This window comes from Pristiophorus japonicus, chromosome 10 (assembly GCF_044704955.1).
Source record: "Pristiophorus japonicus isolate sPriJap1 chromosome 10, sPriJap1.hap1, whole genome shotgun sequence".
NCBI lineage: Eukaryota > Metazoa > Chordata > Chondrichthyes > Pristiophoridae > Pristiophorus > Pristiophorus japonicus.
The window spans coordinates 152,088,608-152,104,577 of record NC_091986.1 but is presented as its reverse complement, the minus strand read 5'-3'; the positions used below and the strand labels follow the sequence as shown (position 1 = coordinate 152,104,577).

Below are 15,970 nucleotides of genomic sequence, written 5' to 3'. Positions count from 1 at the left end.
ATCAGGATTCCATTATTTTAAATTAATCATATAACTAAATATGACAATTATATAACTGATGCTTCTAAATTTCAAAACCTTCATTAACCAAGAATAGTAAATCAAAATATATCCTAACTTTATTTTATAGGATTTCAGATGGTCAAATAATTTTACATGAAGAAAGATTTCTCATGGTGTAAATTTATAGAAAATTGTCATCCAAGATTCAGAACTGGATATAATATTATTAAAGCCATACGAGGTTTAAGCACAGGTTAACATCAGATACATACGGATGATACTGTTAGTCGATTGTTAATTTTAACATGATAAATCCACAATAATTACCTCACGGCTGTTAGTCCTTCGATATGAACCTTCATATTTCCAGAGTTGAGCACTATCGGTACAAAAATGACCCAAAACGGAATAAAATTACCTTGTGCACTCCATGGTATGCACCATATCTATTTTTAGTAATAAAAAAATAAAATGCTGGAAATACTCAGCAGGTCAGGCAGCGTCTGTGGAGAGAGAAACAGAGCTAACATTTCAAGTCGATGACCCTTCATCAGAACATCTATTTTTAGACAAGTTTACTAAATTTAATATTTTTCAACTTTCAGTCCTAATTAATTAATTGCTATAAACCAATCGATATACTATTGGTAGGGGTCTAAACTTTTTCAGTTTCTGAAGCTTTATAAAGAAGTATCCTATATTTGGTTAAAAAATACAGAACATGGGCGTAATTTTGATTTTGGGCGATAATATAAAACGGGCACTATCTGATCACCTGCCTTATAATTTCTCACGATTTTCACTCCCATTGACTTCAACTGAACTGAAAATCGGCTGCTGATCCAATATCCCCCATTTTACACTATCGCCCAAAATCTAAATTACCCCCAATATGTTTTCAGTCTATTTGTTCCAGTCAGTTTCAGTTTTTACAGTTATATGTTGCATTGTAGTGAATGGAAATACTGTTTTGTTTCCTCTACTTACCTTTATCCTTAACACCATTCCCGGAGTGACTACATGATCGCTTTCACACTGTTTTTACCTTATAGGGTAATCCTAAAGATTATCAACTTTGGGTCATCTCTGGCAAAGAAGATTCCCCCTATCCTCTTATTGGTATGTTTCAGAATATTTAAGTGATTGTAATTTAGTTCTGTCATATAGCACGCTGAACATTTAATGTATTGTTCTAGTCATTTATGTTGTAAATAGTATTCCATAACAACTCATAAAAATGGACATTAGACAATAAATTCTCTGTAATTTTGTGGGCCTCAGTGACATTTTGTTTATCTCTATATGATTAATAATATTCGCTTGATATTCCCAGCATATCTTTTTACAGTCATACATGAATTTATTTGTATTTTAGGAATGTAATGCATGTAGTCTGATTTCATGCACCCCTTGAAATAATCCAGATACTTATTATATAAGCAAACAAAATTTCAAAATTCATGATACAATAATATTATGATGAAGTGATATAAATTATGAAATTTTAAAAGTAAAATTAGCCTGGGAACAGTTGGACAATTTCCATTAAGAGTTTATGTTTCAAAAAAAAGTATTGCATTTTCAAGTGATTAACAATTAACTACCATATTGAGTAATTTGTATTAATCTTTAATCCTCTTCTGCTTACACTAGTGAAAGATATATATTTTTTTAGATTTGCTATTAGTCCTAATGAGAGTTTTGGTTGTTGTATGAAAATTATTGTGATATTCAGGAATATGACAGTCAAAGACAATAGAAATTACATTTTGTTTTCAGTTTTCTCTCCACCTCTTCAGAGGTGCGGATTTATGCAAGTATGTGGTGTCATGGGCACATGGCACCCTCTGGTATCTTGCTCAAATGGCTAGTCATCATGTGAACCTGAGTACGTGTCAGCGAGTTATTTGACTCTGAGAGGCATTGCAGTTGAACCTAATCCTGTAATTCTGACCTTACTCAACATCCACGCACACGTACTTTCCAGCAGGGCTAACTGGATAGCAATTGAAAGAGGAATCCTGGATTTTTTTTTTCACCTCTGTAGCTCGGGAGTATCTCAGCATCCTTCTATTGCTCTAGCTTGAATCAGCATAGACTGGGGATCAAACTTTGTTTGACTTTCCTGATGCACTTTACTTTGCACTTTAACATCACACCTGCTTTAGGAGAGTGAGCTATCATGCTTCCTGGATGATGTCGTTCTTCTGCTTTGTACTTGGGAGTTGGGAGCCAGTCTCCAAAGGCCTGCTGTGCTCTGCTGCTAATATGGTGACCCAGCGAGAAAACCCATGGGACAATTCCCTGGGTTTACTCCCACATGTGGCTTTATCCTAATTTCAGTTTTAAAGACCTAGTTTCTCCTGTAGTGTAAAAGTGTCTCTGCTCTGTATGCCTCAGTTCTTTGCTGGGCAGTATACACCTCCCTTTGGGAACCATTAGGCAGCAAGAAATTACTTTTGTCTGTGTTTTATATTTTCTGATTTAATTCACTGTAGTTTTCGAAACAGACTTAAAATCATTCTCTTTGTTGTGTCAGCAAGGTTTATAATCTCAGGACAACATTTAGTTAAACATTCTTTAAAGTGGATGAGAACAAATGCCTTATAGCGATAAAGCACTATTTTTCAAAGTCTTGGAAAAGCAAAAGGTTAAGGTTAAAACCAGCAGTTGCAATAGTTGCAGCCTGTGTACCAAGGCCCCTGTGTATTCTGCAGCTTTTCCCTGCATTTCAATCATTTTGTTTACTGTGTATATTAGAAAAGGAATATTAACATTGTCATCAAAATGAAGAGGTGACTTAATCGAATCATAGAATGGCTACAGCACAGTAGGAGGCCATTCGGCCTGTTGAACCTGCGCTGGCACTCTGCACAAGCACTTTAGCTAGTCCCAATCCCTCGCCCTATCTCCGTAGCCCTGCAACTTTTTTTCCTTCAGATGCTTATCTAATTCCCTTTTGAAAGCCACGATTGAATCTACCTCCACCATCCTTTCAGGCAGTACATTCTAGATCATAACCACTCAGTGCTTAAAAATGGTTTTTCCTCATGTCACCTTTGGATCTTCTGCCAATCACTTTAAATCTGTGTCCTCTGGTTCTTGGCCCTTCTGCCAATGGGAACAGTTTCTCTCTATCTGCTCTGTCTAGACCCCTTATGATTTTGAATACTTCTATCAAATCTTCTCTCAATCTTCGCTGCTTTAAGAAGAACTACCTCAGCTTCTCCAGTCTATCCACGTAACTGAAGTCCCTCATCCCTGGAACCATTCTTGTAAATCTTTTTTGTACCCTCTCTTAAGCCTTCACATCCTTCCTAAAGTGCAGTGCCTAGAATTGGACACAATACTCCAGTTGTGGCTGATCCAGTGTTTTATAAAAGTTTGCCATAACTTCCTTCCTTTTGTACTCTATGGGCCCAAAATTGGTGTACATAACACCCGCTGCCATCGAGTTTTCTTGGCGGTCTCCCTGGTTTCTGGGCGGTCTTCCCTCCGAGCGAGTTTGCTGGAGGCCTCCAGCCGGTGGGGAGAGAAGACCGGTGGGTACCATCCGCTGACGGGTCTGGCAGCATCTGTGGAGAGAAAAACAGATTTAATATTTTGGGTTGATGACCCTTCGTCAGAACTAGCAAATGTTGAAAAGAGCACATTTTTAAGAAGTACTGAAAGGGAGAGGGGAAGGAAGAACACAAGGGAAGGTCTGTGATAAGGTAGAAGGCAGGAGAGATTAGAGAGATAAAAGAGATGATGGGCCAAATTGAAATGGTAATGGCAGGAGTTAGAAAAAAGTTAGTCTGGATAGGATGTGAATGGTGGGATAATGACCAGCTGCCACTGGCCGTGCCCACTTCTTCGGCCAGGAGTCTTTCCCCCGCAAAGCTGACCCTTTCTCCCATTTTCTCGCTCTACTAGGACCCCTCCCTCTGGCCTCTTACCCTCGCTAGACCTCTTCATTGCAAACTGCCAACGGGACATCGGCCATCGCAATTTCTCTGCTCCCTTCACTCACTCCAACCTACCTCCCTCTGAACTTGCAGCACTCTGCTCACTCAGATCCAACCCCACCCTTGTCACTAAACCTGCTGACAAGGGTGGTGCTGTTGTTTGGCGAACCGACTTTACCTTGCAGAGGCTGATCGCCAACTCTCTGACCCCTCCTCCTACCTTCCCCTGGACCATGACCCCACTACTGAACATCAAGCCATCATTTCCCAGACTGTCATTGACCTCACCTCCTCTGCAGATCTTCCCTCCACAGCCACCAACCTCATAGTTCTCCAACCCTGCACAGCCCGCTTCTACCTCCTTCCCAAGATCCATAAACAGGACTGCCCCGGTAGACCCATCATTTCAGCCTGTTCTTGCCCCACAAAACTTATTTCTTCCGATCTCAACTCTCTATTTTTTTCCCCCTTGTCCACTTTCTTCCCACCTACATCTGCGACTCCTCCAACACCCTCCATCACTTTAACAGTTTCCAGTTTCTCGGCCCCGACCGTCTCCTTTTCACCTGGACACCCAATCCCTCTACAGTTTCATCCCCCACCAGGAATGCCTGAGGACGCTCCACTTCTTCCTCGAGCAGAGGCCCAACCAGTCCCCATCCACCACCATTCTCCTCCACCTGGCTGAGCTTGTTCTCACATTGAACAACTTCTCCTTTAACTCCACTTACTTTCTCCAAGTTAAAGGTGTTGCTATGGGAACCCACATGGATCCTAGCTATGCCTGCCTTTTCATGGGATATGTGGAACATTCTTTGCTCCAGTCCTACTCGGGTCCCCTCCCTCAACTCTTTTTCAGGTATATTGATGACTGTATTGGTGCTGTTTCCTGCTCGCGCCCTGAACTAGAAAATGTCATTCACTTTACATCCAATTTCCACCCTTCCCTCACCTTTACATGGTCCATCTCCGACTCTTCCCTTCCCTTTCTCGACTTCTCTGTCTCCATTTCCGGGGATAGGCTTTTGACCAGTATCCACTATAAGTGACTCCCACAGCTACCTGGACTACTCTTCCTCCCATCCCGCATGCTGTAAGGACTCCATTCCATTCTCCCAGTTTCTCCGTCTCAGTCGCATTTGCTCTGACGATGCCACCTTTCACATTAGTGCCTCTGACATGTCTTCCTTTTTCCTCAACCGAGGATTCCCCTCCACCATGGTTAACATGGCCCTCGACCGTGTCTGTTTTATTTCCTGCACCTCTGCTGTCATCCCTTCTCCTCCCTCTCAGGACCACAACAGAGTTCCCCTTATCCTCACCTTTCACCCCACCAGCCTCCCCGTTCAATGGAGTATCCTCCGCCATTTTCGCCACCTCTAGCGTGATCCCACCACCAATCACATTTTCCCCTCCCCTCCTCTCCCCTCACAGCACTCCGGGACACCCTGGTCCATTCCGCATTCACCCCCAGCACCCCCTCCCCTTCCCACGGCACCTTCTCGTGCAAGTGCAGGAGATGCAACACCTGCCCTTTTACCTCCTCCCATCGACTATCCAGGGCCCCAAATACTCCTTCCAGGTGAAACAGCGAATTACTTGTACTTCTTTCAATTTAGTATACTGTATTCGCTGCTCGTGATGTGGTCTCCTCTACATTGGGGAAACCAAGCGCAGATGGGGTGACCGGTTTGCGGGACACCTCCGTTAAGTGCGCAAGTGTGACCCTGAGCTTCCGGTCGCCTGTCACTTTAATTCTCCACTCCACTCTGTCTGATATTTCCGTCCTCGGACTCCTGCACTGTTCCAATGAAGCTCAATGCAAGCTCGAGGAACAACACCTCGTCTTTTGTTTAGCCACTTTACAGCCTTCTGGACTCAACATCGAGTTTAACAATTTCAGAGCATAACCTCTGCCCATCTTTGGCTCCCTTCTCCCCCACCCCCCCTCCCAGCTTATGTTTTTTTTCTCCTTGTCTCCAATGGCAGCTGGTCATTATTCCACCATTCACACCCTATCTAAACTAACCTTTTTCTAACTCCTGCCATTACCATTTCAATTCAGCCCATCATCTCTGTTGTCTCTCTAATCTCTCCTGCCTTCCATCCTATCATAGACCTTCCCTTTTGTTCTTTCTTCCCCTCCCCCATTCAGTGCTTCTTAAGAATGTGCTTTTTCGAATATTTGCTAGTTCTGACGAAGGGTCGTTGACCCAAAACGTTAACTCTGTTGTTCTCTCCACAGATGTTGCCTGACCCGCTGAGATTTCCAGCATTTTCTGTTTTTGTATCATTACTCTACAGTTCTTTTGAAAAGAAAAGGCGTTCTTACTGCCTAAATTTCTCACAGCACATTATGAGTGTGTTTGCTGCAGTTGGAAAGCTCCAGTCAGCAGATTTACAGCAGTAGTGGGCATAGTGAAATAGGTGTTGCACAGTCATCCTTGTATTTAACATTGGGTATTTTTGTTCCATAACTAACTTGGTAAATTAATGCCATGCCAATAAGTCTAGGCAGATAAGTAATTACAGTGAAGGAAGGCTTTTTCAAAGGTGTCAGGAAATTGGAAATTACCTGCATTATTATCTCTTTGTCATGTTTCAGGAATTCTGACTATGTTGCCACTAGTAGGCTAGTGGGGGAGGGGGGGGGTAAGGTGGCGGGGGGGTTGGTGAGAGGAAGCGGTTGAGTGGAGTCTTTGGTGTAATACATGTTACTATTGAATTGAATTTAGCTCTCAAGGGGTTAAATTCACAGAACATCGGGCTTGTAGATGTAAATTAAGATTCAGGAAGGGTGTCTGAACTAGCATGCTTCAGACAAAGAAAATTAGTTTGGACAGTTTGTTGGTTGCTCACACCTATTCTTGTTGAGATAACCCAATTAATTTAAGCTTGGCAGGAACAGTTACCAGAGTCATCTGGTGAGATTCCACCTCTTGGAGAATTAACAAAAAAGGTCAGTCAAGATAATAAAGATGAGAGAAGGCAAGACTTGGCCTGAGCTGGGAATTAAGATCTGGGACATCAGTTTTCCCAACTGGATGCTGACCCAAATGGAAATTAAATAAAAAGTGTATATTCAGGATAGCATAGTGTTTTTCTTATTTTGTGTTATTATGGGAAATGCTTTAGGAGAAATGGGGACACACATGACTAGTTTGTATAACAAGCGGGACGTATTGTTATTCCCGAGATCACGCTATCGAATAAGTAGATAGTGGCGGTGTGAATCAACTCTGGAATGTAAAGATGCATGATCTGCTTATAGGAGAGAATGACGCCATTGAACCTGAGAAGTATCTATTAAACTTGTAACACTCCTGTTATGAAAAAATGAAAATAGCAAATGTTTCAACGTATTTGGATACATGCCTGGAAAATGTCAGCCAGAAGCTAGGGTTCCAACAATCACCAATGTCTCCAGTACAGTATTTATACATGAAATGATTCAACTAATGAAAACTTTGAGAATGTGCTCAATAAATATATTTTTACAGTTGATGAAAGGACCTCACTATTAGAACTCCAGAAAATTACATTTGAGCTGTAGAATGAATATTCACCCTCCTTAGAAGACAGAAACCAGAATTGCTGATCTGTTGGTTACAATATTACAAATGTGAAGGTTAGCCAAGAATATGTGAAAAATGCCAGGATCAGAATAACATCAAGGTGAAGTGAGAATGGTGGTGTCACATGTGACTTTCACTGTCTTTGTACCAGTCAGCCCATTATTCTTTTGTATTAAATTTAAGGGTACATTGTATCAACAGCTCTACATATTTACACATTTACAGTATTCAATACAAGAAAACAGGAAATCTTAGGAACAGGAAAAGGCTATTTGATCCAACAAGCCTTCTGCTTTTTGGCTGATCTCAAACTCACTTTCTCAGCATATCTATTACCTTTTTAAAAACATAGCCAGTTATCTCTTGACCCATTTATACTATTTACCTAATGGTCTTCCCATGCCTAGAACCTTTGTGGGTCATTTGTGTTTTGGACGATCAACTGGCAGTCACCCGCGCTTGAAGCGAAAAAGCAACAATGATTTTGAGCCACGGCTTCATTAACATTGGGTCAGCGAGCTGTGGGGGCCAAACAGGCATTCCAATGCAACGTGCCAGATTGAGACCCACCAATATCAAGTTTTCTTGGCTGGGAAAGGTAATTAGTGGACTGGCTGCGATTGCAGCTGTCAAATCGAGCTTACCTTGACTGCGCCTCTTCTCTGCTATTGCCCATGGAAATGATCAGAACATGAACAGTACACTTTCCAAGCATTTCCAACCTAAAATGACATTTATGGTCCTAGGACCAGAATTTGCATGTTGAAATGGGTCTACTGCCTAAACCAGGCAGGTGCTTCAGGTGGCCAGCAGTCAGTCCCTTTTAAAATGGCTCAGGCCACATTATTGGGGTTAACAGGGCGGTATAGTTACCCACTGCATTTTAAGGCTGTTACTGCTCCGTTAGCACCAGTTGGTCCAAGTTAAAGTCAAACCTTTTATGCGAATGAGTTCAGTCCACATTCCTTAATTTTCTGGTGTTAAAATAATGTCCTCTAGTTTTTGAACCTTTTTTTTATCAATGTGAGCAATTTGTTTGGATCATCTTGGTTCATTCTCCTTATAATCAGAACACTCCAATTAGGTCATCTTAAAATCTTTTGGAATCAGAACTGGATACTTGGACATAACATTAAAATAGGTTTGGAAACCAGCCTTTGAGAACATTTATCATAGCAACATGAATGACTGCAGTTTAAGAATTTGGTGGTTCTGGGCATCAAACAGGCTGAATATTGTAATTAACTCCTTCAGCGCAAAGATTTATGGTTTTACGGTCTCGATAAATGTACCATAGGCAATAGACTAAATAATTATCAACGAGTGCCACAGGATCTCTGTATTGGTTGATGCACTGATTCTGACCATAAACTTTTACTAAGTAAATTCCTTGTGCATTTTTTATTTACGAAGTTCGGCAAAATGAAGTGACTGTACATGGAAAAGTTCTAAATCTCAACAATATAGGAAGAATACAAGCTAGCAATAGGAATTGGATTTTCTGAAGTTAGCACGTGGCAAATTTGTAGCTGCTGCAGTTGAAGAATTCTGCTGAAGAAGCTGTTGGATCAAGAAAATTAATAAAAACATGAATCCTGGCGGAGGTTTTGGATCTTAAGGAAAACTTACATCTTATAAAAAACAGCAAAATGCCCATCCAAAACTGAAGCCAAATCGCAAATAGATGATACGTAAGATACAGCAGAAAATGATTGAATGTTAGAAAGGTTAAGGTAATAATCAGTGCCAAAACTAAAGGCAGTGACAAAATTCATATTACAGAAGATCAAACAGATAACAAGGAAAGGATTTTGTACAGTGAAGTGAAACATAATAAAACACAGAGAAGGAAAGCTCCTCACAGTTGAATCTGATGTCCTTGAATGATAGAAAGAGTATTGTATCAAGCTATTCAATCATAAGCTGGATATCAGTCAAGTTACTTAAAGGAATTTTGAACTACCTAAGAAATAACCAATAGGATCATCTAATGTCTTGGATCAAGTGAGAGCTGCAATAGAAATGTTGCTGGTTTTGATTAAATAAATTATGAGTTTATTCAATCTAGCCAGCTGTAGCCGATATGTTTAGGGCGTGCATGTCTGTTTGTAAAGGAGGAATGTTTCTTGTTCTTTGGACTAACTCAGTGACTATGACATCATCTAAGAAGGTGATGCATGTAAATGTGACAACTGCTGTAATATCCATTGTAATTAACCAAGCTAGCAAGATAATGGTAGAGGTTACCTGAAGAACACTGAACCCCTTAAGGGAACAGTAATTTGCTGAAAAGCTAGATCAAAAAATGTAGTACAAAATAAATTGTTAAATAGTGTCAAATTGACTGCAGAAAAAGCATTTGACATTTTGGCTTTGTTGCCTAATTAATGCATTTGAATGCCACAATCCTGGCATAATTTGCTGAAATAAACTAACGTCAGTTACTACTACAATGCATCTGCTGGATGCTTTGCTAATGCCAGTAGCAAAGACTGGATGTTGGAAAGGCGAGAGGAAAATCTCGGCAACTTTTTGACAAGCAACATTAGCATTAGGAAAGTAAACATTTCCAATGAGAAAGGAGGAGCAAAGCTCAGCTGATGAATAACTGTATTCTGCAGAAGCAATGCCTGGTAGACATCCTGTACAAGGAACAGATTTTGCCTTGTAGGAAAAGGTTGAACTAAAAGCAAAGTGTGGTCATGGATGAGATAGCCAGGCTACTCCAAGAATCAAAAGTAACACTTTGATTTCTGACAAAAGCCCATGGAGGTATGAAAGATTTATTACAAATGCCCCCCAATCCCACCCTCAGAATTAATGATTGTGATATTTTAAAGAAATATAATTCCCAGGAAAAAGTTTTTTTCAACTTTAAGCTATTTGATATAGATTACATAATGTTATTGCAGCTGGTAAATAGTATTAGCAATTGAATATGAAGTTAATTGAATTATTGCATGCCATTTAAAGCATTGTACTCAAACAGGCATGCAATTACATATTGTTTGGGCATGGAAAGTACTAAAAACATTTTTGGGGATTGTTTTGGTTAAAATTGATCACATTTCTTGTGTTAAGCTCTCAACAGACTTGGTTGTTCATTAACTTCACTTCCCTTGTGAGATCACACCTGATGTTACTGGTAATCTATTGCTTCTCAATGCTATATTGAGCTAAGAAATGTCTAGTTCCAAAGGAACAGACCTTAATATCAATGCGGCAAAGAAACAAAATCTGTATGCTTTTGTACAGACTTTGAAAAACTATGATAATTCTAATAGACTTATTTTGCAGAATATTAAGAATCTGAATAACTAAAGGTGTCAGCCTAACCTCAGTGGTGGGAAAATTATTGGAAAAAATGCTGAAAGACAGGGTAAATCTATATTTGGAAAGGCAAGGATTAATTAGGGACAGTCAACACGGATTTGTTAAGGGAAGATCGTGTTTGACTAACCTGAGTGAATTTTTTGAAGAGGTAACCAAGAGAGTCGATGAGGGTGGTGCGTACGATGTAGTGTATATGGACTTTAGCAAAGCTTTTGATAAGGTTCCACATGGTAGACTGGTCATGAAAGTTGAAGCCCATGGGATCCAGGGCAAAGTGACAAGTTGGATCCAAAATTGACTTGGAGGTAGGAAGCAAAGGGTAATGGTTGATAGATGTTTTTGTTACTGGAAGGATGTTTCCAGTGGGGTTCCGCAGGGCTCAGTACTGGGTCCCTTGCTTTTTGTGGTATATATCAACGATTTAGATTTGAATATAGGGAGTATGATTAAGAAGTTTGCAGATGACACTAAAATTGGCTGTGTGGTTGATAATGAAGAGGAAAGTTATGGGCTGCAGGAGGATACCAATCTACTGGTCAGGTGGGCAGAGCAGTGGCAAATGGAATTTAATTCAGAGAAGTGAGAGGTGATGCACTTTGGGAGGGCTAATAAGGAAAGGGTATACACACTAAGCGGTAGGCTTGTCCACAGATCCCTGAAAGTAGCAGGCCAGGTGGATGAGGTAGTTAAGAAAGCATAGAATATAAGAGCAGGGATGTTATGCTTAAATTGTATAATACTTTGGTTAGGCCACAGTTGGAGTACTGCGTGCAGTTCTGGTCGCCGTATTATAGGAAGGACATGATTGCACTAGAAAGGGTGCAGAGGAGATTTACAAGGATGCTGCCTGGAATGGAGAATTTTAGTTATGAGGACAGATTGGATAGACTGGGTTTATTCTCACTGGAACAGAGGAGATTGAGAGGAGACCTCATTGAGGTGTACAAAATATTGAGCAGCCTGTACATAGTGGATAGTAAGGGCCTATTTCCATTGGTAGACAGTTCTATTACGAGGGAGCATAGTTTTAAGGTGGTTGGTGGAAGGTTTAGAGGGGATTTGAGGGGTGGGGGGGCTTCATTACGCAGAGGGTTGTGGGGATCTGGAACTCGCTGCCTGAAGACTGATGCAGAAACCCTCACCACTTTTAAGAGATGATTGGATGGGCACTTAAAGTGCTGTAACCTGCAGGGTTACGGACCTAGAGCTAGTAATTGGAAGTAGACTGGATGACCTTTTGTTGGACGGCGCAGATATAATGGTAAGTACCGCAGGGAATCAAATACAGCCAGGGTGATCTCCTGGACTAGTTTCGATCGCCTGGATGGGTCGGAGAGGAATTTTCCTAGATTTTTTCTCCCAAAATTGGCCTGGGTTTTTATCTGGTTTTTGCATCTCCCAGGAGATCACATGGCTCCGGTTGGGGTGGAGTGTAGAATGTTTTAGTATAAGGGGTGTCGCAGTTGTGTGAGGCGGACTGGTTGGGCTGGGTGCTCTTTGCCTTTCCGTCATTGTTCATAGGTTTATATGTAACCTTTAGGGCTGTTGACCAAGGATTCTTTGTCAGCCGGCGTGGACACGATGGGCCAAAATGGCCTCTTTCTGCGCTGTAAATTCTATGTTTCTTCTATGTTTCTAACTGTTAACTGTTTGGCTCTTGTTTTTTTTCAGGCTCTGAGAACTGATTTCTCTATGTTCGATTATCATATTGTTTTACTTAAGGACCACACTTCCTGATCCTATTTTAACGACTTACAATTATTTAACTATGGAGTGACAAATTCAGTGCAGGCCAAAGTGACAAAGCATTGCAGTTTTAAGAACGACACAATGTGTAGCACAGATACTTCAAACAATTTCACAGACTGGCATTTTATCATTAATAACTGAAACATAATTGGAATCTGTAATAAAAAGTGGTTAAGGATGAATTAGGGATGAATTAATTTTACACAGCATAGACTTAAACATTGAAGATTGCCATTGTTTTTTCCTCAACAGGGCACGAATGTCCTTTCAGCATTAAAATGAGTCACATTCAAGATGCAGCTGCACAGACACAAGGATCCAAAGATTTGATCTACCCTGTGGATTTCCAGGGGTCCTTCACCATAGAGCAGTTGCAGTGTCAGTTCATCTTGAAGCCAAGTCATCTGGCATCATGCCAGAAGATGGCTGGTAAGTATTTCTCATAGATGGCACAGTTAGTCAAACAAACGGCCAGTTATTTGTTTTTTATTTATATTGGTTTGTAAAACTGAGCTTCAAATTCCAGTCCGATGACATAGATGTTAAATGGAATGTGTTGATTCTATACAGACATTGTTTTTAACAGAAATAGAGAAAACGCTCAGAGAATTTTCTTTTTCTTTGGGATGAGGGAAAAGCTATTGGAATTTTTTGCCCGGGGCTTATAGGAAAAACATTATAGTCCTTAAATTGTGAAAGTAAGAACTTTTCTTGCAAATTCCTGCCAATTTATGGTTTGTGGAAAATTCAGCTGAAAAGCAGCAGCTTTCTGCCAAGCAGGAAATAACCTTCACTGAAAGTCAGTTTTAAACATCCAAAAAAATAAAATTATATCTTCTGAAGTTCCCTTGGATTTTTACACCCTAACAGTAATTCATGATAAATAACCAAGCTTTAAATAGAAAATATGGCCACATCTTCCCATTACTAAAGTATGGCCATATCTTCCCATTACTAAAATGTGTGATGTATTTCTTTGGGTGTCTCAGTTTAGTTCTCCAGCATAGAAGTGTTTATTAGTGAAAGGCAGACCCTGTGGCACTGTGGTCTCGACTACAGCATGTCCGGAGACCAGAAGCAGTCCTAATGCAAGGAGAAGGTGGAGGGTGGGGGAGTTAATACTTGAATTTAATGAGCCATTTAGCTTAAAATGTGATGCCAGAAGTGGAGTCAAGTGAATGTTCAGAGTAAAGGAGAAGCCCTCCTTGGCGCTCTTCCTATCACTGTGGTGCTCTGTATCCAGAGTTAGATATCTTCGTTGTTAAACATGCTACATACTTACCTTGAGATTTTTTTGCTTGAATCAATATTGAGGCTTTCTCTAGATGCCTGTGCATAAATTCCTTTAACGTGGGGTGGCCATTGCATACCAGCTACCACACGGGCTTGACAGAGCAAGATCTTGGTCCAATGGCAAGGGGATCCAAGATTATTGGAGACCAGGCTCTGCTGCACGGGCCTAGCACGCACACACACATATTCCTACTGTACTCCTCCCACCTTCCCACAGGTCCTCTCTCCCTGGGTTTCAGAGAATGCAGTGTAGGCCTACCGACCTCACTGCTGGCCCGTGCTGCACCTTCCCTGGGTCCTGACTTCACTGCTGGGCCCTGACCTCGCTACTGGGCCCCGACCTCGCTACTGGGCCCTGACCTCGTTGCTGGGCCCTGACCTCACTGCTGGGTCCCGACCTCGCTCCTGGACCCCGACCTCGCTCCTGGGGCCCGACCTCGCTCCTGGGTCCTGACCTCGCTCCTGGGTCCCGACCTCGTTGCTAGGTCCCGACCTCGCTCCTGGGTCCTGACCTTGCTCCTGGGTCCCGACCTCGCTCCTGGACCCCGACCTCATTGCTGGATCCCAACCTCGTTGCTGGGTCCCGACCTCGCTCCTGGGTCCAGACCTCGCTCCTGGGTCCCGACCTCGCTCCTGGACCCCGACCTCATTGCTGGGTCCCGACCTCGTTGCTGGGTCCCGACCTCGCTCCTGGGTCCCGACCTCGCTCCTGGGTCCCGACCTCGTTGCTGGGTCCTGACCTCGCTCCTGGGTCCCGACCTCACTCCTGGACCCCAACCTCGCTCCTGGGTCCCGACCTCGCTCCTGTACCCCAACTTCGCTCCTGGGTCCCGACCTCGCTCCTGGGTCCTGACCTCGCTCCTGGACCCCAACCTCGCTCCTGGGTCCCGACCTCGCTCCTGGGTCCTGACCTCGCTCCAGGGTCCCGACCTCGTTGCTGTGTCCTGACCTCGCTCCTGAGTCCTGACCTCGCTCCTGGATCCTGACCTCGCTCCTGGGTCCCGACCTCGCTCCTGGGTCCTGATCTCGTTGCTGGACCCCGACGTCGCTCCTGGGTCCCGACCTCGCTCCTGGGTCCTGACCTCGCTCCTGGGTCCCGATCTCGTTGCTGGGTCCTGACCTCGCTCCTGGACCCCGACCTCACTCCTGGGTCTCGACCTTGCTCCTGGGTCCCGATCTCGTTGCTGGACCCCAACCTCGCTCCTGGGTCCCGATCTCGTTGCTGGGTCCCGACCTCGCTCCTGGGTCCCGACCTCGCTCCTGGGTCCTGACCTCGCTCCTGGGTCCCGACCTCGCTCCTGGGTCCTGATCTCGTTGCTGGACCCCGACGTCGCTCCTGGGGCCAGATCTCGCTCCTGGGGCCAGATCTCGTTGCTGGGTCCCGACCTCGCTCCTGGGTCCCGACCTCACTCCTGGACCCCAACCTCGTTCCTGGGTCCCGACCTCGCTCCTGGGTCCCAACCTCACTCCTGGGTCCTGACCTCGCTCCTGGGTCCCGACCACGCTCCTGGGTCCCGATCTCGCTCCTGGGTCCCGACCTCGCTCATGGGTCCCGACCTCGCTCCTGGGTCCCAACCTCGCTCCTGGGTCCCGATCTCGTTGCTGGGTCCTGACCTCGCTCCTGGGTCCCGATCTCGTTGCTGGACCCCGACCTCGCTCCTGGACCCCAACCTCACTCCTGGGTCTCGACCTTGCTCCTGGGTCCCGATCTCGTTGCTGGACCCCGACCTCACTCCTGGGTCTCGACCTCGCTCCTGGATCCCGATCCCGTTGCTGGACCCCGACCTCGCTCCTGGGTCCCGATCTCGTTGCTGGATCCCGACCTCGCTCCTGGGTCCTGATCTCGTTGCTGGACCCCGACGTCGCTGCTGGGTCCTGACCTCGCTCCTGGGTCCTGACCTCGCTCCTGGGTCCCGATCTCGTTGCTGTATCCCGACCTCGCTCCTGGGGCCCGACCTCGCTCCTGGGTCCCGACCTCGCTCCTGGGGCCAGATCTCGTTGCTGGGTCCCGACCTCGCTCCTGGACCCCAACCTCGCTCCTGGGTCCCGACCTCGTTGCTGGGTCCCGAC

General features: G+C 43.9%; 1 protein-coding gene across 1 annotated transcript in view; it reads left to right on the top strand.

The window, feature by feature from the left end:
* LOC139274829 (rho GTPase-activating protein 20-like) overlaps window positions 1–15,970 on the top strand; it is a 165,820-nt gene that overhangs the window by 81,928 nt on the left and 67,922 nt on the right. Inside the window, exons 8-9 of the mRNA XM_070891528.1 lie at window positions 1,056–1,122; window positions 12,860–13,036. Of these exons, the coding sequence (XP_070747629.1) occupies window positions 1,056–1,122; window positions 12,860–13,036 (244 nt within the window). The remainder of the gene's footprint in view (window positions 1–1,055; window positions 1,123–12,859; window positions 13,037–15,970) is intronic.